The 24,734-nt window shown below is 37.6% G+C and overlaps 1 protein-coding gene across 7 annotated transcripts in view; it reads right to left on the bottom strand.

Annotated features, from left to right (window-relative positions):
• The window catches only part of LOC104855903 (myosin-1), a 103,485-nt gene that overhangs the window by 58,345 nt on the left and 20,406 nt on the right, over positions 1 to 24,734 (bottom strand). For 2 of the 7 annotated variants that reach the window (XM_010614988.1, XM_010614985.2), the window contains exons 1-15: positions 9,107 to 9,310; positions 8,869 to 9,012; positions 8,337 to 8,493; positions 7,690 to 7,717; positions 7,469 to 7,583; positions 6,983 to 7,075; positions 6,799 to 6,862; positions 6,543 to 6,641; positions 6,325 to 6,428; positions 4,106 to 4,244; positions 3,363 to 3,481; positions 3,114 to 3,263; positions 2,418 to 2,588; positions 845 to 1,157; positions 37 to 107 (exon numbers count right to left, since the gene is read on the bottom strand). In XM_010614988.1, coding sequence (XP_010613290.1) covers positions 37 to 107; positions 845 to 1,157; positions 2,418 to 2,588; positions 3,114 to 3,263; positions 3,363 to 3,481; positions 4,106 to 4,244; positions 6,325 to 6,428; positions 6,543 to 6,641; positions 6,799 to 6,862; positions 6,983 to 7,075; positions 7,469 to 7,583; positions 7,690 to 7,717; positions 8,337 to 8,493; positions 8,869 to 9,012; positions 9,107 to 9,310 — 1,971 coding nt within the window. Of the gene's footprint in view, positions 1 to 36; positions 108 to 844; positions 1,158 to 2,417; positions 2,589 to 3,113; positions 3,264 to 3,362; positions 3,482 to 4,105; positions 4,245 to 6,324; positions 6,429 to 6,542; positions 6,642 to 6,798; positions 6,863 to 6,982; positions 7,080 to 7,468; positions 7,584 to 7,689; positions 7,718 to 8,336; positions 8,494 to 8,868; positions 9,013 to 9,106; positions 9,311 to 24,469; positions 24,674 to 24,734 lie in introns of those variants that run through there. The other 5 variants (XM_010614984.2, XM_010614986.2, XM_033762788.1 and 2 more) reach the window with 3 other exon arrangements.

The following is a 24,734-nucleotide window of genomic DNA, read 5'->3' as shown; positions in this document are numbered from 1 at the left end:
AAAAGTATGCCTCTGGAATTCAAGAATATACTGTACCCTGAAAAGAGCAGACACAGTCTGGAAAGAAGAGCCCTTTTTCTTGCCACCTTTCTTTCCACCACCGCCCTCTGAAAATAGAAAAATTAAATTTTTTTCAAAAAATTTATCTGCAGACATCAGGATTTCCCAAAATTCTTTTGGAATTTAAATTTGCATTCATTCCTATTCTCTCCATATCTTTTTTTCCCTCAGTTGTAGATTAAGGAAATACATATATTGGCTCACAAAATAACAAAAATTGTAGTGAGTGAAAGGGCAGTTGTGGGGAGTGGGTAGGACTCCCCAACTCCACGTCAGCAGTGCAAGTTTCCTGGAAGATACAATGCTTCATTAGTGGGTACATTCCCCAGAACAGGCAAAGTTACAAGCTTGATCCCAGGGGAGATCCTACTTCATATTTACCAGTGCCTCCATCTTATCTTAGCAAGTTAAGAAGACAAAACCTCATTTCTCCATGTACAAGGGCCCTGAGAAAGGATTTCCTTATCTCCAACTCTGCCTTATCTTTGAAGGAAGCAATACTATTAAAGTAGTACAAATGAGTTATGTGATCCTGAGCAAATCACTTAGGCGGAGTCTCTGTTTTCTTATTGATAAAATGAGAATGCGGACTAAATGATCCATAGTGCTAATTTTAGCTCTGAAAGTCCTAAGACAGTTTGCCATAGTTATTAGAAATGCTTCATTTCATTAAACTTACATTGGTCAGTAGTTTCATGTTAGGTTTTGCTATAACTGTATTTGTGTCTGATAAACAGTATATTCCTATTTTGTGATTCTTAGAACATACTGATGTGTTAAAAACTACCTGCTTCAGCAGCTTGTCCCCCAACAAAGAGAAAAGCCAGAGTCTTCAATCCAGACTTCTGGTACAGTCCCACCACGGTTTCATTCAGGGGGTCCTTGTTCTTGTCCAGCCAGCCGATAATGTTGTAGTCCACGGTGCCGGCGTAGTGCACCAGTGAGAAGTGGGCCTCAGCCTTGCCTTTGGTAGGCTTGGGCTTCTGGAAGTTGTTGGACTTTCCAAGATGTTGCTCATAAAGCTTGTTCTTGAAGGAGGTGTCTGTTGCCTTGGGAAACATGCACTCCTCTTCCAGGATGGAGAAGATGCCCATTGGCTAAGAATAGAAAAAAAGAATGAGAATGACGAGTCACTCAATCAATCATGCCCCAGTAGTTTAATGTAGTTGGTGCAAACCTGATCATGTCACATTTTGAATTGGAATGATAAACTAAAGAGGCATGATCCTACGTCACTGCCTGTTCGCTACTCCAGAACTAGAATGTGGAAGAATCATTATGTATCAAGGACATATGGGAAATATGTTTGCTAGAAAGACTCAGTTTAAAAAGTCCATCCATGCCATTTGGCAAACTTTATGTTTGTGTATAAAATTAAATTCTAAAAGTACCATTCCAAAGCTAAATTCTTATTCCATAAATATATAGGTAGGAATACCTTCTTATCTGCTGCTAGTGTAACTTCCTTCACCCCAAATGTAGACATAACAAAAGTATGAGGAGGAAAGATTATGTCTGATGACTAAAGATGAATAATTGCCAAGAGAAAAATGCATTTCTGCTATATCATTAAAGCTCTTTGTACTTTAAGCTACTTCCCCCACCAGCATGGAGTTAGTTAAGTAGTGGTAATTTGGTTTTGCATTCTAAGCAGAATATGACTTCTTTCAGTAGCAAATTTGATGTAACTGTGATGATTTCACAAATTATCTTCAAAAACCAGTTTGATGAGACAGAAATTGAAGAAGTAGAGAAGAAAATTAATACCTGTCCTGGGGACTCCACAATTTTCATGTGCAGTAGAGATATTATATTTAGTTAATATTTAAAAATCAGCATATTTTCCCAAATTGTCCACATCTAGTTTGCTTTTGTATTCTTTTGTATGTTTTTGGTGAATTTTGACCTGGCTATTTGAAGTTTCCTTAGATGATAACAGCATTTGTTTCTTCTTTCCCACTGCTTAGGATAGAGTTCAGACATATACTATGTTGATATCAATAGATCCACAATGAGCTCTAGCAGTTTTGAGAGTGTTTAAAGATTGTGAAGGGATGTTGTCCAACCTTTAAGGCATCTTGATACATTCTGCCTTGTTAGGCATGAGGATGATACATGCTCAGTATACCATTATGGGTACAATGCTGTTAATTTCAGTACTCAGACAGCCAACTGTAATTTCATTCATTTCTCCCATTCCCACAAAATCATGTAGAAATAAAAGTAGGGGATAATGAAGTTATTAGGTTAAAAGGTGAATCCATATATATGGTGCTATCATTTTTCCTCAAAGTACTGTACATTATTCATTAATAACTTGTCTTTCCTGTCTTGAAGGCTTAAAAAGTCAAACAAACCTTCTCGATGAGCTCGATGCAGGCAGCCAGGTCCATCCCGAAGTCGATGAACTCCCACTCGATGCCTTCCTTCTTGTACTCCTCCTGCTCCAGCACGAACATGTGGTGGTTGAAAAACTGTTGCAGCTTCTCGTTGGTGAAATTGATGCACAGCTGCTCCAGGGTGTTGAACTATAGGAAAGAATAAATATGGAAAATGGGGCATAACTTTTAAGTATTTAGTAGCTACAGTACAGGTACTAATATTTTCTTCTGAATTTAAATCATTTTGGTTTATTATATCATACATCTTGATATTGTTCTCTTAAAGTATAATTCTAAACAAAGCATTGACTCCTCAGATTATAAGTAACTTCATGAAATCATGTATTTTAGGCAAATGGTATTAAATGTGAATTCTTGTAAATATTCCCATAGCGTAATTTAAGAAAATATTTCTATACTCATGTGATTGGATCTAGGATTGATTGTGAATATTTTAAACTTTCATAGGCCATTCTTTCAGACTTCTAGATGTGAAAGAATAGAATTCTCTATTTCTATTTATTCCTATTTATTATCTTCAAGTCTCCTTTCAAAGACCTGTGTCAGAAGGAATTACAGTTTGTATTTTTTATAAAGTATACTTCATAAAGATTAAAAGCTCTAAGATTAATCAGATGACTAGTGATTTGCATTTGCTAATTTTCTACTCACATCAAAGATCTCAAAGCCGGCGATGTCCAGGACCCCGATGAAGTACTGCCTGGGCTGCTTGGTGTCCAGCTGCTGGTTGATGCGGGTGACCATCCACAGGAACATCTTCTCATAGACGGCCTTGGCCAGAGCGCCCACCGAGTTGTACACCTTTAAAAAGAGTCGTGGTTTAGTTTTTTAAATTGCACACACGCGAATTCTTGAGTCCCCAATGGTTCAAATGAATCATGGGGTTTACATCCTGCCTACCTGCTGCACAGTCTGGCCTTTGGTGACATACTCATTACCGACCTTGACCCTGGGGTAGCAGAGGGCTTTGAGCAGGTCAGCAGAGTTCAGACTCTGGAGATAGGCTGCCTTGTCGGCAACTGCAGGGGCAAAGTGAGAAGGGTGAAACTAAACATAGCTTACACAATTTAAGATGTGAATGATGATGATGAAGAAAAAAGTTTTGCTCAAATAGTAGTGTGTGCAAATATTGTCAAACCTTTTTATTTAACCATATTGTTCAGCATCATTGCTGTTATGCCCCCTAATTTTAATCATACTTATAATGATAAACTGGAGCTTGGATAATCAATGTCATGTGTGATATTTAAAATATGGCAGAAGTGGACCAAAGATAGCAGTAATTTTGGAAACCTTAACCTAGTAATGATAAGGAAATTCAGATCTCGATTTTTTTTCCAGTGCATGTGGATATACAAATTATTCACTAGATTAAAAATGTTTTAATCAACTAGAGAATACTGGCTTATAAAAATTCAACAAAATATAGAATGGACAGGCATCACAAATCTTCACAAATATGCTCCCTTATGCAAGGCATATGACGGTGTGTTTTTTCTTCCCACTACTTTTGCCCTTCATGAGCTAGATTAAAAAAAAAAAAAAAAAAAAAAAAAAAAAAAAAAGTAAAACCATGGTCCCTGCCTCTGAAAAGCTCACGGTGTTGGTTCTGCCAAGTGAAAGATAACAATAGGGAGTGAGACCTTCAGTGCCGTCTGGCTCAGCTTGCTCTTCTCTTTGCTTCTGCTTGAATTTCATGTTCCCATAGTGCATCACAGCCCCGGTGAGCTTGTAAATGGCCGCCTTTTCATCAGCACTGAAACCCAGGATGTCCACAGCACTCTGTCAGAAGAGAAACACTTATTCACCTCTCGGTTATCACCATGGCTGACTTGCTCATGATGTGGAGGATCTGCCTCCCCACTTTTTCCACATGGGGCCTTGTATTATAGTTGACTGGCACTGTGCCAGCTTCAGAAGGCCCTCGTTTTCTTTACCTCTTTGATCCAGGTAGCAATACCAAGAGGCATGTTTGAGTCTTTCTAGTTCAGTCATGTGGACAGTGAGAATCTCATGTGACTTGTCTGCCCTTACTCAACCGAGACTCAAAGATAGACCATAAGACCAGGACTTCTTTCAACTCTCTATGTCAGCCTTCATTTGCTCCTCAAAATGTGCTCCTTGTGGTCTCTTGATTTTCTTTCCTTCTTATCCCCAGTCTCCCAAATCTCTCCTTTGCTTCTTTTTCTCTTATGTTCTAACCTGAAACATAATCATAGTCTAACTTTTTATACTAATGGGCATGCACGAATCAGTCAGAAAGAGAATATAATAGCAGTGGTTTCAAGTATTTTTCCATGTCCCTCTCTGATATCTATTCACAGCTCAGCTGACTGTGGGATTCCTATGGGCAAACTCTTTCTGGTCATTTAGTGCTCATATGGGGAAGAGACATTTGTGAAAGGAACTTCCTCATTTCAGCAAAATATTTTTGTTTTTTATCATATTTTTATTGATTTTGTAGTTAACCATGCTAAGCTTTGAAAAGGCTTATAAATAGGGCAGGTGTCAGAGAAAGTAGAGAATGTGTATGTGCTGCTCTTATCTCCTAAGACTTATTGCCTTCCATTTTTATCTCACTAGGGTTACCTGTTCACAGAACCCACCAGTTATTACAGAAACCCTGTAGGGAAGTTGCTCCTTTATTTTTTGTGGTAACGGGGATTGAACTCAAAACCTTGCACTTGCAAGGCAGGTGGCAGCCCCACTGAGCTAAATCCCTGGCTCTAATGCTACCTTTTTTTTTTTTTTTTAAACCCGCCTGGACTGGGGGGTATTTCACATCTTCAAATTATTTTGGACATATGGATATTTTAATAAGCTATAGTGAATAAAATCTGGCAATTTTTTTGTTTATCCCCCTTTTTTCTTTATTGGTACATTTTAGGTATACAATACAGTCACTAAATTTTTCAAATAGCATTTAAAAAAATCTAACTTCTAGAATTTCATTCTATAATGAAGAGTTCTGATATAATTTTAGCATATTAAAGGCCTTTTTAAACTTACAAATGTTTATTTTTTCATTAAGTTTATTGGTACATTTTAGGTGTAAAGCTGGCATTTATAAGATAAAGGCACACAAATAGAGTATAAACTTTTTTGAAAGAAAAAGCTTTTGTGAACAACTTTCCATCCTTTCTTAAGGTGAAGGAATACTAAAGTTAAAAATGTTAAGAATAATAAAAGATCAGAAATTCTAAAGCAAAAATGAAATATGTATAAAGCTCATGTAAAAGAAAATAAATAAAAAGTAATAAATCTTTTAAATAGGAGGTGGAGAAGGAAAAAAAATCTGTAGTTTCAAACATTAAAATAAAGGCTCACAGAACTCCAAAACAGTTTTTTGAGGTAGATGACACAGTTTTTCTAATACTGCCCAAGAAGGACAGAGCTATTCCACTAGCTCACATTCATTTAAAATAAAGTTTGTGTTTACACGTGATTATAAGGAACTGTGAGAATTTTATTTTGTGTTATTTAAGAATGTAAAAATATTGTGGCTGTTTCCCAGATTCTTGGTTGTAGGATCTGACGTAAAATAGAGAAGAAAGAGAAATACTAGTATAGAAATAGTGACCAAAAATTACCAATAAGATGAAAAAGAAAAAAAATGAATTAGGTAAGGATAAAAGAACAATTAGATAAGGAATGCCAAAGACCCAACATGTGATAGGGACATTTAATGCTTTTCATATATGTGGGAGAATGTCAAAACATTCTGTAATTTTCTTCCAGGGTTCAGAAAGCCTAAAAGTATTACTATTTATAGTCTCTCTGAAAATGCTTTTCACTCCAACAGAGGCAAATATTGTATACTGAAAAGTGCCTTACTATATTCTGCTTTGTGCAAAATACTTACATCTGTGGCCATCAGCTCTTCCTGGTCATCAATGCTGGGCACAGTAATTTCACCTTGACTGACGTAGGCAAAGTCATACGGGTTGGTAGTGATCAGCAGCATTTCTGAACACGTGGAATAGAACAGTATACCAAGTTACTTTGGTCATCAAAACATTTCAGAGGGCCATCATAGGCTGATATTCTTTCTTGGTAGAAATAAATCAAGACGCTCCTTACCAATAAGCTCTGGCTTCTTATTGGACATGATTTGATAAAATATGTGATAGCTCCTTTCAGCTTTTAGCTGGAAAGTAACCCGGGACTTCTCCAGCAGATCTGAAAAATCAGATTAAGTACATTTAAAAGAAAGAAAAGGCTACCATGAAAAGTTAAACATTTAAAAATTTCACACTACACAGGCAAAAACAAGAGTAGCCGATATGGACCCCTAAAGAAAAAGATTCTGAGCCACCACTATTTACTGCTAACTCACATGTTTCAATATCTGCAGAAGCCAGTTTGCCTGTGGTACCAAAATGGATCCTGATGAATTTACCCTTGAAAAGACAAATGAGGACTGATTAAAAGGCAGAAACTATTAATTAGATATGGACCAAATAAGTTAGCATACTGCATGTACACTGATTCTCCCATGAAAAGGAAGACCAAAGACATACAAAGCGAGAGGAGTTGTCATTCCTCACGGTCTTCGCATTGCCAAAGGCCTCCAGTAGGGGGTTGGCGCTGATGATTTGATCTTCAAGTGTACCCTTAAGAGAAATGATAAGATAGATAAAGCAACTTTAGAAAAAGTGAACTGAATATTTTTTTTTTAAAAGAAAACTTCCCACTGACTTCCTTCCTGGTCGCTTTGCCTGTGGGTAGCATTCGGTAACTTTGGATAAATCTTTATAAAATGAACTCACTCACTGGCAAGTGTGACACTCCAGGGAGGTGGCCTTGATTTCCATGTATTTCAGGCCCCACTTTTTGCTCCTAATAAATGATTTTGGAAAACCTTGCCTGTTAAACTTCATCCCTTTCTTACAAGCTCTTCCAACATTTATTTTCTGCCCTTATATGTAATTGGTTGCTATGGTTTTTTAGTATTGTGATCACATTTAAAAAAAATCCTTCTCTCCTCAAACGACTATCAGACCCACCTGTATTTTGCCAGAGGGTGCTTCTTCCTTCTTCTTCTCCCCAGCGACTGCAATTGTTGCAAAGTACTGGATGACACGCTTCGTGTTCACAGTCTTCCCTGCACCGGATTCTCCACTGGCAAGACCAGTGAGAATAAAAAAACAAAAACAGAATTGTAAGGCGGTATGAACCACTACAGTAGTCAAAACTTAACAGAAAGAAAGTCATGACATCTACATACGTAATCAGGATTGACTGGTTTTCACGATCTGTGAAAGAGAAACCACAGGTAATGCAAAACAACACACCAAACACACTTAGCACATACTAAACTCAGCACTCATAAACTCAAATTTGGCTTTTAAAATTCCCCGCTCACAGAAAAGAAAAACAGTATAAATTGTGGTTTGCTTTTTGCAAGAAACTTTAAAACTAATCAGGAAATGTGCTAATTGGTCTGTGCCTTACCCTCCTACTGCCGCTTATGTAATAGAATATGGAATGCATCGTTTCACCTTACCCATGAGAATAATCAATCAATTACAGATAAATAACAGTTTCCTGTCCCATTCAGTCATTTGTTTCATGGTTCAAAAGTTTGCCATATTATTAATGTCCCGTCCACTTTCCTACGGTGCTCACGATGACTTGCAACTAAAATTTTAAACTTAAAAGGCAGAATTAGTGCCTAAATTTTATTATTTTTTGAGCTAGAATTAGCATGATTAATATGAAAGTAAATTTCTCTGTAATTTTGGAACTGGAGAATCTTACTTGATTTCCCCACTTTTATTGCTACTGATCTCATGCTTGTACAGAACATTTTGTTCTCAAAGTACAAAAATATTTTCTTTTGCTTGTAAAGATTGTAATTATGGATTCACTCACCAGTGAGCATGAACTGATAGGCATTGTCCGAGATGGAGAAGATGTGGGGCGGGGCCTCCTGGCGCTTTTTGCCTCTGTAGGCACCCACCACCTCGGGGTTGTACACCGGCAGCCACTTGTAGGGGTTGACGGTGACACAGAAGAGGCCTGAGTAGGTCTGTGGGAAAGCACAAGGTGGCTCAGTCAGAAATCACCTCATTAATCTACCTTGGAAATACTGTTCTAAGGATAGGGTGAAAGGGATGTTTGCACTGTGTTAGTTTCATGAAGCTTAGCATCTTCGTTCGCTGTTACCGGTAACATCCGGTCTTGTCATCCGGTACTGTACAAAATGCTTCAACTTTTTCTACTTATTTAAGTAGATAGCTTTCCACACGTGTATTGTCCAGCATGTCATAATGTACAGCCCTAACCAAATGATTGGTTTTAAGATAAACAATAGAAAACTCTGAAAATAAGTCCTTAATTTGTTTCAGCAAACACAAGAATTTCATGGAGTTGGTGACATACGGTTGTCACGGGGAAGACTCACGTAGATCATCCAGGCTGCGTAGCGCTCTTTGAGGTTGTACAGCACGGCAGGCTCATGCAGGTGGGTCATCATGGCCATGTCCTCGATCTTGTCATATTTGGGAGGGTTCATGGAGAAGACTTGGTCTTCCTTGACTGTGACAGTCTGTTAGAAAGAGAAAGAAGGATCCAGTGAGTACCCCCCGAGTAGTAGAAAAGGCTCAATTGCATGGCCCTCCCACCCTCTTTCTTTTACTCACAGCTCCACCTTCTGTCTTGGCCGTCACCTTTCCCCCTTCCCTGCTCTGCACTGTTGCTTTAACATAGGACTCTTTTGTGTCCACCACAAAGACAGATGTCTTGGCATCAAAAGGCTTGTTCTGGGCCTCAATGCGCTCCTTTTCAGACTTCCGGAGGTAAGGAGCAGCCTCCCCAAAAACGGCCATCTCAGAGTCAGAACTCATGGCTGCAGGTTCTTGATGGCAGCTCTGGGCTGGGTGCACCTAGGGAAAGATGCAGAGCCAGATGACAGTTCAGGGTTGGGTGGGGAGTTGTCCTGGCAACTTCATTTACCATGCATATTTCTGCATGCAGGGATCATACCTGTGTGTTTTTGACAAGATGCTGAAAGATCACTCATCTGGACTTGAAAGCCATATTTTTATAGCTTAAGTGCTGTGACATTTTAAGCCTTCATTCTTTCCTCTCTATTGTAAACTGCAGTTGGGAAATGTGGAGGGACTGATGATATCCACCCAGCAACATTTGTTATGTTCCAAGTGTGTTCAGAATCTTTGCTTCTTCTATTTGCTTTTTTTTCCTTTCCTTTTCTCAAACCCTCCTCCTTATTGTTTTCATTTACATTATGGTGATATACAGAAATAGAAAATAACTTTTTAATGGCTTTGCAATCTAAATGAACCTCTTTAGAAACAAATATATAGGAATATTTCCTGAAATTATTAAAATTGGATGTAGAAAAATATTAAATTTGGATGTGAAAAGACACATGGGTTCTTTCAGGACATAAATTCAGGTTGAAAACACTTAATGAACAAATAAATTTCTAGTCACTGATGTGTACTGGATAAGTAAAGGGTGAAATAAGTACAATGAAAGCAGAGAATCTCAAAATGATTTTTGTCCTAAGTCAAAATTTAGTTTCTTTTACCAGTTTTTAAATTGTTCAGTCAGTCGTATTTTCTAAACAAAAATAACTTTAAATCATCACTGTAGAAAAATAGCATCTGAATTTTTGAATAAAGCATCAGAGTAGTTTCAGATTTTCATTACACATTTCTCTGAGTTTTGTTGGATTCTAGATACCACTTTTAAAAAAAATCTTATTCTTACTGTTTTAGGTTCATATAGCTGTGTCTTTTCTGTTTCTTTCTTTTTAAAAATATCAATCTTCTAAACAGTTCTTCTGAACTTGATGGCTAATATAAAGTTTCAAGTCAAAATGAAGTTAGTTTTTCCCACTGACAAATTAATTATGAGCAAATAAAATAAGTCCTTTTGTTCTGACCAGAGTAAAAGAAGCTGACTTCTGTGTAGTGAAAGACAAAATGGTTTGTCGAAAGCAGTGTGTTGAGGCAGGCGTGGTGATGTATGTCTGTAATTGATGTACTCTGAGAGTCTGGGGCAGGAGGTTACAAATTTGAGCCCAGCCTGGGAGACTTAGCAAGACCCCATTTGAAGAAATAAAAAGGGCTGGAGATGTAGCTTAGTGTGAAGGCCCCATGTTCAATACCCAATACTGTGGGGAAAAATATGACAGTGCCTTGGTTGCAAACCACAGTGACAATGACAATAATAGCCTCAACCTTTTGTAGATTTTTCCAGAAAGGATCTTGGTCTTTCATCATATTAAAACCTCCTCTCAACTTAAAATGCTGGATGTGGAATTTGCCATATACTGTATTTCAAAATCAATTTTTAAAAAAGTCTCTGGATGATAGAGATAAATTTTCAGCAGATGAATAATGGAACATTAACATTAGGATGCTTTCTTCAAAGGAGAAATGTTATTGTATCACATTTTTTGTTTCTACATGAAGCAGTTTTGAATTAACGATACACTACCATGCAGTGATTACCACAATTCAGTATATCTGTGAAAATACAGAAAGGGTGTCCCTCTAATGTCTTAGATAAACTGTTTCCCAACTTGTGGGTCACAAGCTTCAGATGTGTTGCAAAAGGTCCAAATCCACTCACGTGGTTATAATTGCTTTATGTTTGAATAAGTAACATTTCCAAATACATAATGTTCTCTTTTTTTCTAAATGAATATAAGGACTGTATTAAATATAAACTTATTTAAAAGAATCATCAAATCATTAAATGCACAATGCCCTCCCCCCACTGCCGAGGTGAGCCTGTAAGCGCTTAGATTCCATGGAAGGGGTTGAAAAACCATGGACTTAGGTCACAGTCAGAAAAAACTGGAATGACCTCAGTGGTCATCTGGAATCCAGCCTCCTCATTTTACGGATGATGAAAAAAAAAAAATCCTCTGAAAGGTGAAGGGGTCATCGGTAAGAGGCAGTGATGTGACACCAGCCCAGTTCTCTGAAATACAGGTTCAGTGCTAATTCTACTTCAGTGTGCTGTGTTTGAAGATACATAAAGGCTAACTGGTTTGATTCAGGCAAGCAGATGTAGGGAAAAACCTAGATCGGCACCCAAAAATTTTGACTTCCAGATCAACACATGATTGATTTCATCACGTTGTCTTGTTTACTAGTTTAACTGAAGTAGTAAGTCATGGTAAGTATTATGTGTGATGGTGATACTATTTCTGAAGTTCTAACAACATATGCAAGAGAAGTTTCATTAAATTTTTGTCTGGGTAAAAGGCCTGAAAAGTCGAAACCTTAAGTCACTTTTAAAGAATACCCTTTATTCTTTTAATGAACACCCATTACTAATGGGGAAATTAGATGGTAGCTCATTAAGATGTAGCAATACAGAGATAACTTTGTTCTGTGAAATAATGAATTCCTCTTACCTCTCGTGTTACCAGATGAAGAAGGTGGCAGGCTCAAAGCGGACAACTACTGTTGAAAGAAAAAACAGATAATGCAGAATTTTTTTTCTCATTTAATCACAAGCTACCAGTAACTATATCATGTACAATGTCATCCTTAGGAATTTTGAAAAGAAAATCAAAAATTGGGAAATAATAATATCTCCCTTACATGAATAATCACCATCACCGGGAATGTAGGATTAGCCAAGTGTTCTTCTACCATACATACCTTTAAGAATTTTGAGGAAGGACGGGACAGAGGCATCTGGGCTCTACTTTTATAGAAGCCATTATGCAAACACAGCAGCCACCTCAGCTGTCCTAGCTGGGAACCTACTTGGCAAAATCTTTTTTGGCAATCTCTTTGCACAATATTCACTGACTGTGGCTGTGAATGGATATAATTAGAAATATTTCTTGTCACCTATAAATAATTTGACAGAGGATGATCTAGGGTTCTTTATAGGCATTTGATAGGGGATGGGGATTCAGGGCTTCTGAGGTTGTTTCTTCAGCTTGGCTATTACATCATTCATCACAGAATTCAAAGCCAGGTTCCCTCTTACTTTCCTCCTATAAAACTGGTCAGAGAGAATGAGCCTGATGTGAGGAGCTTAGGGCTAATTGATTTGTTAGTGTTCTGAGCCATTGGGAGTCTGGAATGAATTTTAGATCTAACAGTAAAAATGGAAGCAATGAGTTATAGATATTAAGACAGAAAATTCCTAGCCAAGGTCTCGATTTTAACAGGACTGCAGATAGGTTCTTTTAAAGTTTGAAAGTCTGAACCAGGAAGGAGAAAATGAATTTTCAGATTAGGCAGTAGTGATGGAACAGTGAGGGATGCCTAGGGGATTTAGAAAAGATACAAACTTCTGCTCCTTTTCTGGAGGACTTTACCATGGATATCTCCAGCTTGTATGTTTTCACAGAGGGGACGACAGGACGCTGGTGATGTTCCAAGCATGTTTCTACCGCATAATGGAAGGAGACCAAAACATGCATTCCTAGGTCACGGGCAAACTCTCATGGCTAGCTGTAGCTATAATGAGGTGGGTACCACATATTTTTGTTCAAGCTGGGAGGAAAGACATGCCACCCAAAAAAGTTTCCCTGTGGACTAACAAGCTGGGTAGGATATCACAAGCCCATAACGCTAATAAATTGTGTTTGGTAGTTTTGTCATATACACATCTGTTGCTGAATATAGCAGGAAATAGATCTACTCTAAGTGTATCCTTAAGATCTGGCAAGATATTTTCAAATATCATTTGCTGGCTGAATTAGTGATTAATGAGATTGCCGTTTTTTATTATCCTGTTGACTTAGAATTTCTCTTTAACACATTGACAGATTGAATCTTTTATGCTTTTTAAAATTTCTTTTGATACAATGCTATAAAATAAGCATCAGCCTTCCTTTTTTAATCTTCATGTAAACGACTCATAGAAATCTAGCAATTTACCCCAAGTGTTCGGCACTAAATCAGAAAGAAATTGTCTTTTCTTTTAGTGTAAAAATTCATTTATTTTTACTTCTTTTGGAATGTGGTATTTGAATTACAAATGCAATAACTGTTTATTAAGCACATTTACTGCATTTGGAACTGAAAGATAAAAGACAAAAATGTGAGGCCAAAGCAGGTAGAATGACTTATAGGAGTATAGCTAATGAGGACTCTCTCGCCTAAAATCGAACTTTGATCAGTTAAAGACAGACTGATCATTTAGACCTTAAAAGCTCTGAAGACAGTAACACTAATGACGAGTAGCGTAGACCACTACGAGTGGATCAGAGAACCTTGCCCAGCTTTGATAGGGAGAGAGAAGCAATGCTAAATGAGGTAGGGAGGAATAATGTCCTTCTGACTTACTTCTTTAAGCATTGTCTAACTGGAAAAACACAGGAAATGAACATTAAGAGTTGTATTTGTGCATTTCTTTATGATTAGATTCAGGTGGGAAGCATGGCTTCCGTCTAAATTAGGAGAATTATTTTGGATGCTATATTTTAAAAATCTGGACAAAAATGTCTCTCTAGCCTTTCCCCTCATTCTCTTCATATATGTATTAGAAGTATTACAGGTTTCTGAAATCTTCTACTTTTTCTACTAAAAATATGAATCTAGTGGAAACTTAGAGCCGCTTTTGCCTTACAGGTTTATATAAGTTAAACTATATTATTCATATAAATGTCTTATAGATTATTACATATATCTGAGTTTATATGTAATGTTATTTAATTAATAGGCAGATAGGTGTGACGTAAAATGTTTAGGACAGTGTCACCAGGGGGCGCTGAAGCAAACATTTCTTAATGACAGATGAAGGTCACAATGGCAGGCAGACACGGTGAGTAGACTCAGAGAAGTTAAGTTGTAGTAGAGAGTTGAACATAGGCAGTGGTTGTGAAATGTCCAATAAATAGGATTCTTTTTGTTGCTGTTACTTCTTTTCATATATAAATTTTGTTAAAAACTAAAGCTGGGCCCTACACTAGAGATGCTATGTCCTGGTTTCTGTTGTCCAGAGTGGCGGCATATCAATAAAACTCCCTGCAATTCAGCAAGTCAAGATGGTGTTTGCTTTCTTTTAAATCTCTCCAAAACTTTAAAGGACCATCACTCTAAGAAGTGGCATGGATTCTCTTTTAAATAAACTATTTATTACAATTGACATAGTTCTTGCTCCGATCGTGTGGAAATAGTCACTCACTTGTTTACTCAAAACATTTCCATTAACTGTCCAGTGTGTCAGCTACTGCTCCATTCAGGGGAGATTGCAGAAGCCAGCACAGCCAATGTCTCATTGCAGTTTCAGTCAGCAGGGGCGGATGCGCCCAAACAAACAAGTAAACATATAAGATATCAGAGTATGAAGTGCTAAAAGGAACAACAAAGTAGAATAAGAGGGAAGGGGAATGAATAATCCACCAAACTGAGCGACATTTGGGTGCAAGTATGAGACATGTCAAGGAGCTGTGGATAGCTGGGACAAGAAAATTCCAGACAGAGGGAACAAAAAGTGCAAAGGTTCTGAGACAGGTGTAGCCTGAAATGTCCACCCTGTGACCGTATGGATGCATTTAGAGGACATTACATTAAGTGAAATAAAATATGCACAGAAAAACAAATGCTGCACGAGCTCATTTGTTTATAAGTCAAATCTAAAAATTTTAACTCATAGAAGCAGAGAATTAAACGGTGTCTTTCAGGGGAAAACTTGGAGCTAGGAGTTAGAAGAGTAAATTGAAGAGATGTTAAAGGATATAAGATGCAGCTTGAAATAATAAATTCAAGAGATTGTAAAAACATGGTGAATATGGTTAAATTAATAATACCTTGTTATATGTGTCAAAAACCCTAAGATAGTAAGTTTTGAGTATTTTTACCACAAATGGTATACAATAATTAGCTTGGTTTAGCCATTTCACAATGTACACATATTTTAAAACATGTTTCACCACAGGATATATGTAAATAAATATAATTTTTAAAGAAATAAGCAAGGAATCCTGTAACAGGAACAGGATGGGCAAAGAGGAGCATGCCAGGAGATTAGCTAGAGAGTGACAGATAATGCAGAACCTATAGGAACAGTATAGTGACTTTGGCTTTTCATTTGAGTGAGATGGAGAGCTAGTGAGAATTTTAAGAGTCGTAATGTAATTTGCCTGAAGATTGAAAGAATAACTCTGGTTGTGGTGTTCAGGCTAGATTACAGGCAGCAATTGTAGACTCCGTGTAGGTAGGTGAGCCAAGGGCAGGTAAGTGTAATAACACTGATAGACTATAACAACTTGGACCATGTTCTGGTTACTATTGCTGCATAACATAGTGGCTTAACATAACCATTTTTTTTATGCACTTGGTTTCTGTGGGTCAGAAATTTGATATTTTGAAAAGGTGGCAGAAATCTGTGTTCTACAATACTTGAGGCCCCAAAACTTGAGAATCCAAAACTTGGGGATGATTCAATAGCTAGGCGCAAATACTTTGTCTCAAAATAAGGTTAGAGAAATCAGTGATTGTTGAGGAAGGGTAGCTAATAAATGAAGTAGTATCTGGAGGCAGACAAGAAGTCTAGAGGAGAGATATTAAATACATTATTAAAAGAAGGATGAGAGCAAGCAGATTTGCATTAATGAGGAGGATTGAGAAAAATTGATGATGCCAGAGGGAAGTCATAACTGTGGGAAACAAGGCTCAAAGGGCTGTGATTCTGAGGCCAAATGATCTCTGATGAGAACAGTATACCTTGTATTAGGAAGGAGCTGATGGCAAGAGGGTGTGCAAATTACCATCTGCTTGCTCCTATTTTCTCCGTAAAGGCAAGGTCATCAGCAGAGAGTGAGGGCACAAGAGCTATAGTGAGTACAGAAAGAAAAGATGTAAAGCGTTCATTTTGGAGAGTGAGAGGGGTCCTACACTTGCCCAGAATGCTGAATTATCATAAATTTAAAGTGAGACCAATCTGGAAAAGCTGTGTGTTTTTCTCCAGCAATTTCAGTTGCCTAGATATGGCTACAGAAAAGGTGAATAGTTGGGTTTAACCAATATAAGACTTTTTCAGGAGGTGAGACTATGAAAGAACATATCAGAAATATGAAAAAATCATGAAGAAGCCCATGGAGAGGGGATTCTGATGCTCCCTAGAACTCCAATGCACTACCCATTGCACCACGGAGCCTGCCCATTAGGGAATTTTGACGATGTGGAAGAATTGCAAGGACAGAAAATCTTGAGTCAGCGACCTAGAAGAAGAAAAGGTATTGGATAGAAACTGAGTGAAATAAATTCCATTTGGTTATGGGATACTCTGTTGGATTTGATTTGCTAGTTTTTACTTGAGTACCTTTTTGTTGTATCTGGTGGGTTTGGGGTCACTATCCCTTCCTCGAACTTTCTTGGCTTGTTTCTCTCTCTCTGCCCTTCCCTCCCTCCCTCCCTCCCTCTCTCTCTCTCTCCCTCTGATGTATACAGAGGAAAAGTCAGAAGTCAATGGTGCAGAGTGAAAGTAGATTTATTGCAGCAAAGCAAAAGTAAATCTACTGCAGTATTGCAGACGCGGTTCAAACCTACTCCAAGGAGTGAGGGGCCCAGAGCTGGGTGACTGCTGGATATACATAGGGCAGCAGTCCTATCTTTATGGGATGGGGCCTTCTCTACCCACCTAAGGGGTCTGAACTTCATTGATTAACAGGCTTATTGCTAAGGGCACAGTATCATACAGTGCATCAAGGTAATTAGAGCTCATAGTTTAGGACTATTTTATGATGTTCAAACCATGAAGAGATGAGCGGAACAGTTTTGAGAGCCAGTCCAAGATTATCTATTGGCTGGTGGGCTTGTTGCTTGAGAAGTAAAACCACAAAACTGCCTGTTCTTAGTCACAGAGGCTACTTTTTCTTCTAAAAGGGCCTGTGTCCCTTACTCTGACTCTTCTTAAGAGTCCCACCTTTTCCTGTATTTTCATCTCTGTACATGAGAGCTCTTGGTCTCTAATTTTCCTTTCCTTTTGTATTGTCTTTTTCTGGTTTTGGTATAGGCTTATAATGGCCTCCTGGAATGAGTTAGAAAATGTCCCCTCTGCTTCTGTTTTCTTGAGAATATTTTGGAGAATTGGTGCAATTTCTTCTTTCAATACTTGGTAGAATTCACCAGTGAAATCATGTGGGCTTGGAGCTTCTTATTAAGAAGATGATTATTTTTCAATTTCCTTAGTAGTTATGGGCCTATTCATTATTTTTTCTTGTGTGAGTTTCGGTAATTTGTGCAGAGACTGAATGCAATGTTTGAAAGAGAGATTTTGAGAAGGTACTGATATTAGTGATGATTAGGTTGAGGATAGCTATGTGCTTCCATTTTTAATTTTTTTGAGGAACCTCAATGTTCTTCCAAATTGGCTGTATCAATTTATATTCATATAAACTTTGTATAAGGGTTCTTTTTGCCACATCCTTGCTAATACATTATCTATCTCTTGTCTTTTTATAACAGCCATCCTAGCTTGCACGAGATGTTATCTCATTGTGGCCTTAATTTGCATTCCTGATACTTAATTCCTGTCTTTTTTTTTTTTTGGTACCAGGGATTGAACTCTGGACCTTGTGCTTGCAAGGTAGGCACAATGACACTGAGCGAAAAATCCCCAGACCTTTCCCGATGCTTAATGATAATGAACATCTTATATACCTATTGGTCATCTCTATGTGTACACTGTAGAGTTATCAAATCAAACTGATTAAGATATATGTCACCTCAAATTTCTATAATTTCTTTGGGTAAGATAATTTACAATTCTTTCTTTTAGCTGTTTTCAAATATGCAGTAAATTACTATTAACTATTATCACTATATTGTGCAACAGATCACCAGAATGTATTTTCATACAGAATGTATCACCCACCCCCTACATTAGATATTCAATTTAGGAGTATTTTACCGCTAGGCTACATCCCCAGGCCTTTTATTTTTTATTATGAAATAGGATCTCACTAAGTTGTCCAGGCTGGGCTTGAACTTGGGATCTTCCTGCCTCTGTTTTTCAAGTAAGTGGGACTACAAGTTTGTTCCACTGTGTCCAGCTTGAATATCTTTTTTAATACCTTCAATTTCAGCCTATGTGTGCTGCTCTTGATGCTAAAGTGAATCTCTTGCAGGCAACATGTTGTTAATGGTTTAAAAAAATCCACTGAACCTCTCTTTTTCTTTTAATTGGAAAAGTTAGCTAACATAATCGCAGTAGTCATTAAAAAAAGTAAAGATTTACTTCTATTTGGTTTTCTGGTTGTGTATATCCTTTGTTCTTTCATCTTTTTCTTTCTTCCCTTATGACTTGTTGGGTTTTTATAATGGCATGCTTTGATTGCTTTTGATATCTTCTTTTTATCTATTAAAGATTTATTTCTTTGTTGTTACCATGGAGCTTACATAAAATATCTTATAAAACTTTATACTTTCTTCCTTTTTTTCAGACAGGGTCTTGCTATGCAGTTTATGCTAACCTTGAACTCACTATATAGCCCAGCTGGCCCTGAACTCACAGTGACTACCTGCCTCATCATCCTGAATATTGGCATTACAAGCATGTGTCAACATACCTAGCTACAACTTTCTTCTTTCAACTGATAAAAACTTAGCTTAAATCACCTAAAAACCCTATACTATTATATCTCCCTGTCCTAATTTTATATCATTTATACCACATTACATATTTTATATTCTGTATTCATTAACAAATTGTTGTAGGTATAGTTATTTTAATACTTCTATAATTTAGCTAAAACCTGAATTAAAATAATTTATACACCACAATGAACATTCAGAATTAAGAATACATTTAGTTCCTTTCATTTCAACTTTAAGAATTATCTTTAGCCTCTCTCTTTCTTTCTTTCTTTCTTTTTTTTTTTTTTTTTGTTCCGAAGATCGAATTTGGGACCTGGCACTTGCAAGGCAGGTGGCGGCACCACTGAGCTAAATCGCTAGCCCTCTTAGCATTTCTTATAGACTGCTTTTGTCTGGAAATGTCTTTGTCTGTCCTTCACTTTTGAAGAACAACATTGCTTTGGATTATTCTTGGTGGCAGATTTTTTCTCAGCACTCTAATTGTCATTTCATTCCTTTGTGGCTTGCAAGCTTTCTGTTAAGAAGTTTATTGTTAGCCTTGTATGTTCTGTGTCACTTTTTTCTTGTTGCTTTCAATGTTATTCCTTTGTCTTGGACTTTTGTAAACCTGATTATGTATTTTGGAAACTTTTTCTGTGGCTTAGTCTTTCTTCAATCTTTATTAATCTTGATGTCCATATTCTTTCTAAATTTTGGGATTTTTTTTTTTTTTTTTTGCTTGCAGTCCTCTAAATAAAATTTTTTGGCCCTCTTTCTCTCTCTTCTCCTGGGACTTACATAATTTATACATTTGTATGTTTGATGATATCCCATAGCCATATTAGGATAATTTTAAATGGCATACCTTTGAATACACTATTTTTTCACTTGTGTGATTGAGTTTGCTGTTGAAATTGTCCATTGAATTTTTCAATTCCATCATTATAATCTCCAATTCCAGGGGTTTTTTTTGTTATTTCTCTTAGTTTCTATTTCTTTATTAAACATATTCATTTTGTTCATGCATTGTTTACCTAATTTTGCTTGTCTCTTTCTCTGTTTTCCTACAACTCTTGAGTTTCCTTCTTATTTTTTTTTTTCTGGATTCTATAAGACCTTGTTTATTGAATAGAGCACACATCCATATTCACTGATAAACACTCTGTGGGCTTACTATTTCCTCCTCTTGTCTGTCCTTCTGCTCTTACATCATTTAGTTTCTTTATGATGATTATTTTGAATTAATTTCAGATAATTTGTTGATCTCCATTTCTTTGGAATTGACTACTAGAGCTTTATTAATTTCATTTGATGGGGTACTACATTTTCCTGATTCATTATCTGTGTAGCTTTACATTTGTGCCTGTCCATTTAAAGGAGAAAACACATCATCCAATATTTATGGATGGACATCATCAAGTAAAGACCTCCTTTTAGTTCCCAGGTATTTCAATAACATAAGCTAGGGCTGGGGATGTATCTTAGTGGTAAGTTACTTTCCTAGTATGTGTGAAGCTCTGGGTATGACCTCCAGCACCACAAAACAAAACAAAAACATAGAAGAAGCTAGTTGACATTCTGCCAAATGATGAATTATGTTCTACATGCCTATAGTGTACTGCTAGGCTTCACCTATTTCCCACAGGGATGGTGTCTGGTGGGACTTGTTGGGCTTGACTTAGTTGTTCTCTGTCATGTTTTAGTTTTGAATACTCAGTACTTTTACATAAGATGTAAGCAAATTGTTTTCTTGGTATATAAAGATAAATTGACATAGAGGGGAAAACAAGTGAGCCACAAATTCTTGGCAGATAAATTTTTTATCTCCAAAAGTCATAAATACAAAACAGAGTGACAAAGATTTTCACATTTTGTGCATGTCTTTGGTCACTTTCCTGCATTTGGATGAATTATTCTTCACTTATGATTTTTGTGTGAACCTCCCGGCTCTTCACCCGTAGTTTGTTGACCTGGGACTCAGCAATGTCAGCCCTTTCTTCGGCTTCCTCCAGCTCGTGCTGGATCTTGCGGAATTTGGAGAGGTTGACATTGGATTGTTCCTCCTGTGAATAGAAATGCATTGGTGAGGGGAAAAGTTCAAATTCCTAGATTCTTAGGTCCATGGGTCTCTGAATATATATATTTTTTTACTTAAAAGTGATCCACTCTAGGGCCGGGGATTTAGCTCAGTGGTGCTGTGCTTGCCTCGCAAGCACAAGATCTTGGGTTCGATCCCTGGTACAGAAACATATAATATAATAAAATAAAAGAGGGGATTCATTCAATTAAAAGATTCTTTTAAAAATCTAAAAAAGTCTTCAATTTTTATGTTGTATGAATTCTCTTGTATGTGTCTTTTTTTTTTTTTTTCTTTTGTCAGTTCTGGGGATTGAACCCAAGCTCTTTATGTTGAACTACATCCCTAGCACTTTTTATTTTCTATTTTGAGACATAGTCTTGCCAAACTGCCTAGCTGGGAATCAAACTTGCAATCCTCCTATCTCAACTTCCCTTACTGATGGGATTGCAGTCATATTATATCATACCCAGCTGTGATTATTCTTCGTGAACTCATATACAGTAGGAAAGACAGGTAGCATCTGTTTCTTAACTTTCAGAAAAACTAATCACATTAGAACTACTAGTAAATATGACAGGTTTCCAGCCTTGCTTTTTTTGGGGGATTCTGAGACTGGAAATTATATCTTTTAAAAATGCAGGTAGGCAATTTTTATTACATCAAACTACTAGTCTTGAATATAAATTTTTGCCACTCGAGTCTAAATTATTACCGCTTAATGAAGTTTAGAAATTTAGCAAGTTTGTTGTTTCCTAAAATAGACTGAGTGGTCTCTGATTATGCTTGAATATAGAGCTGTGAATCTGAGAAGAACAGTTCTAGTTTAATCTTCAGTAATCATTCTTCTTTTTACAAAGTTGTTAAGAACCATCTCAAAATTTAGAACACTGATAAAGCTTAGAATCACCAAATAGTATAGCTTAATTAAAAAAAAACAAAACCCTCAGATGACCCTCATAGATTAGGAAAGTGGGAGCTATAGAAAGGTTTAGTGGCTTGTCCATGTTGGGGTGTGAGTGTACAAACATGTATATTTGCCTGTTGTCTTTTCCTTTCTTGCCCCTGCTGCAAGTCTCAACCTCAGACATTAGAGGTCAGGGGAAATAGAATCATCAGGGAATAGAGGAACTCCCTCCTCCCTATAGTATTGTGTTTTATTTTTCTCTATACTTCAGAAATTGATATCATTTGATGATTATTTCAGATGAACAACAGGACGAGAAAATGAGATAAGGTGGAATGCCAAAAATCTATGGGTTTGACCCTAACTGAGAAATTCTGAGCTCCATGTTTGTATATGTAACTATATACCTAACAGTTTTTTACCTGTGTATATGATGGTTTTTCCCATATAATGTGTCCAAAACAATTCCTATTTCTTTCTTGTTCTGTAAATCTTATATTCACCCAGTTCTCATCAGTTTTAGTCATCATTCACCTGGTTACTCACATCATAAACTTGAGAAATTACCTTTGACTTCCTTGTTTTCACCACTTTGGCATATCTCCCAGCTTCTACCTCCAAAATAGAGATGGAATCTCTCCACTTCTGTCTCTTTGATCCGTTGCTACCTTAATCCTAATGTTAGAACCACCTGGAAAGTTTCCTAATAGGCCTCCCTGAATGTACCAGTGTTACTCAACAGTCTGTTCTTCACATAGGAGCCAGAATATTCTTTGGAAAATATAAACCAGGTGACCTCAGAGCCAGATGAAAACTCTCTCATTGCACCTCATTGCCCCGTTTTACTTAGAAAAAAAAAACCCCAGATTTCTTACCACTTCTCAGAAGACCCTATAATCTCCTTTTTGCCTAGCTCGCCAGCTTTCCCTGTGCTGCTCCCTTCCTTATTATTTCTACTTCTTATGCCATACTCTTTCCCATTCCAAAACTTAGCATTTATTCTCCCCTTCCCTAGAACACTGTGTTTTGCTATGTTTTTCTCTCCTTATTTTACTCAACACTTCTTTCATCCTTCTAACTGAAATGTCCTGGTCATGTCAGAGAAGTGGACACTGCCCTGGCGTCCCAAGGGGTTGTGGACTCACCGCTTCCTCTGCTTGTCTCTTGTATGCCTTCACCTTTGATTGCAGTTTGTCCACGAGGTCCTGGAGCCGAAGAATATTCTTGCGGTCTTCCTCAGTCTAAAATAATGTTTTACAGAGTGAGTTTTTTGAAATGACAAATGTCATCACATTTTGTTATGGGTTTTAATCCCTTGAAGGCTGAGTAAGATCTTAGAGAAGCTGTTTTCCTTACTTGGTAAGTGAGTTCTTTCACTCTTCTCTCATGTTTACGCAGGCCCTTGACAGCTTCAACATTGCGCTTCTGTTCACTTTCCACTTCTCCTTCAAGTTCACGTACCTGTAAAAAGGTGGACAATTCGAAAACATTTACTGGCAGTCATTCCCTCATTGAATCCCTGCTTCAAATAACCCACATACTTCTATCACCTTCCCATATCGAACTGCTCGATTGTAAGCTCTCAGGCAGCAGGGAATATTTCTCTTTCCTCAGGATCCCCAATATCATCCACTAGGCATAGAAACTTTTCTTGGATTCAAAGTAGAAAGGGATAAATGTCGATCAGAAGACTCACCCTGGCCTCCAGTTTCTGGATCTGCTTCTTGCCGCCCTTCAGTGCCAGCTGCTCGGCCTCATCCAGACGGTGCTGCAGGTCCTTCACCGTCTGCTCCAGGTTCTTCTTCATCCGCTCCAGGTGGGCGCTGGTGTCCTGCTCCTTCTTCAGCTCCTCGGCCATCATGGCGGCCTGGTTAGCAAATAAGAAAATAATGAAAGCTGGTGGCAGCAGATAGCGCTGGTGTGTCAGGAAGGCAAATGTTCATCTTTCTCACATCGGTGATGGCCTTTTTGGCTTTCTCTTCTGCGTTGCGTGATTCTTGAATTACTTCTTCCACTTCACTCTGGAGTTGTGAGACATCATTTTCCAGTTAAAATATCAAATTTACAAATATTAAGTACATAGAGCAAAAGTAGAATGCTTGATGTTCTCATGAAATTAATTTATTAAACTGATTTAGTATGCTAACTAGCATCTGTCCTTGTTTCATCAATGGTGAGTTGACAATATATTTTAAAAAGATAAGCAACTCTATATATAACAATTCAGATAAACAAAATATTGTTAATCCAAAAATCAAATGCTTTAAAATTAATTTTCCACAAATTATTCTAAATAAATTCCTAAGTAGCACTAAGATTTGAGTAGGAATTTTTATCATTACTCTCTCTCTCTCCCTCTTTATATTTTTATTTTGAAGTGCTGGGGATTGAACCCAGGCCTTACACATACTAGGCAAGCATCACAGTACTGAACTATATCCCCTTCACCAGTCCTCCCTTCATAGTTTTTATTAATCCATTATTGTATAGTAAGCACCTGGGTATGGAGGAGCTGCACACGCTCACTGGCATCCAGGAGCTCCTGCTCTGCGATTTTCCTGCTCCTCTCTGTCTGCTCCAGCGTGGCCCGAAGCTCCTCGATCTCAGCCTGCAGCAGGTTGGCTCTGCGTTCAACCATGGCCAGCTGCTCCTTCAGGTCCTCCTGGCCCCGGAGAGCGTCATCCAGGTGCAGCTGGGTGTCCTGCAGAACGAACAGTCATTGAGACATCACATTCTCTGAGCTGCGGTCATCCCAATTGTCC

The sequence above is a fragment of the Fukomys damarensis genome, unplaced genomic scaffold (assembly GCF_012274545.1).
Source record: "Fukomys damarensis isolate Sample0158 unplaced genomic scaffold, DMR_v1.0_HiC HiC_scaffold_13, whole genome shotgun sequence".
In the NCBI taxonomy this organism is placed as follows: Eukaryota; Metazoa; Chordata; class Mammalia; order Rodentia; family Bathyergidae; genus Fukomys; species Fukomys damarensis.
Note: the sequence above shows the minus strand (reverse complement) of the source record. Positions and strands in the feature narration are given on the sequence as shown.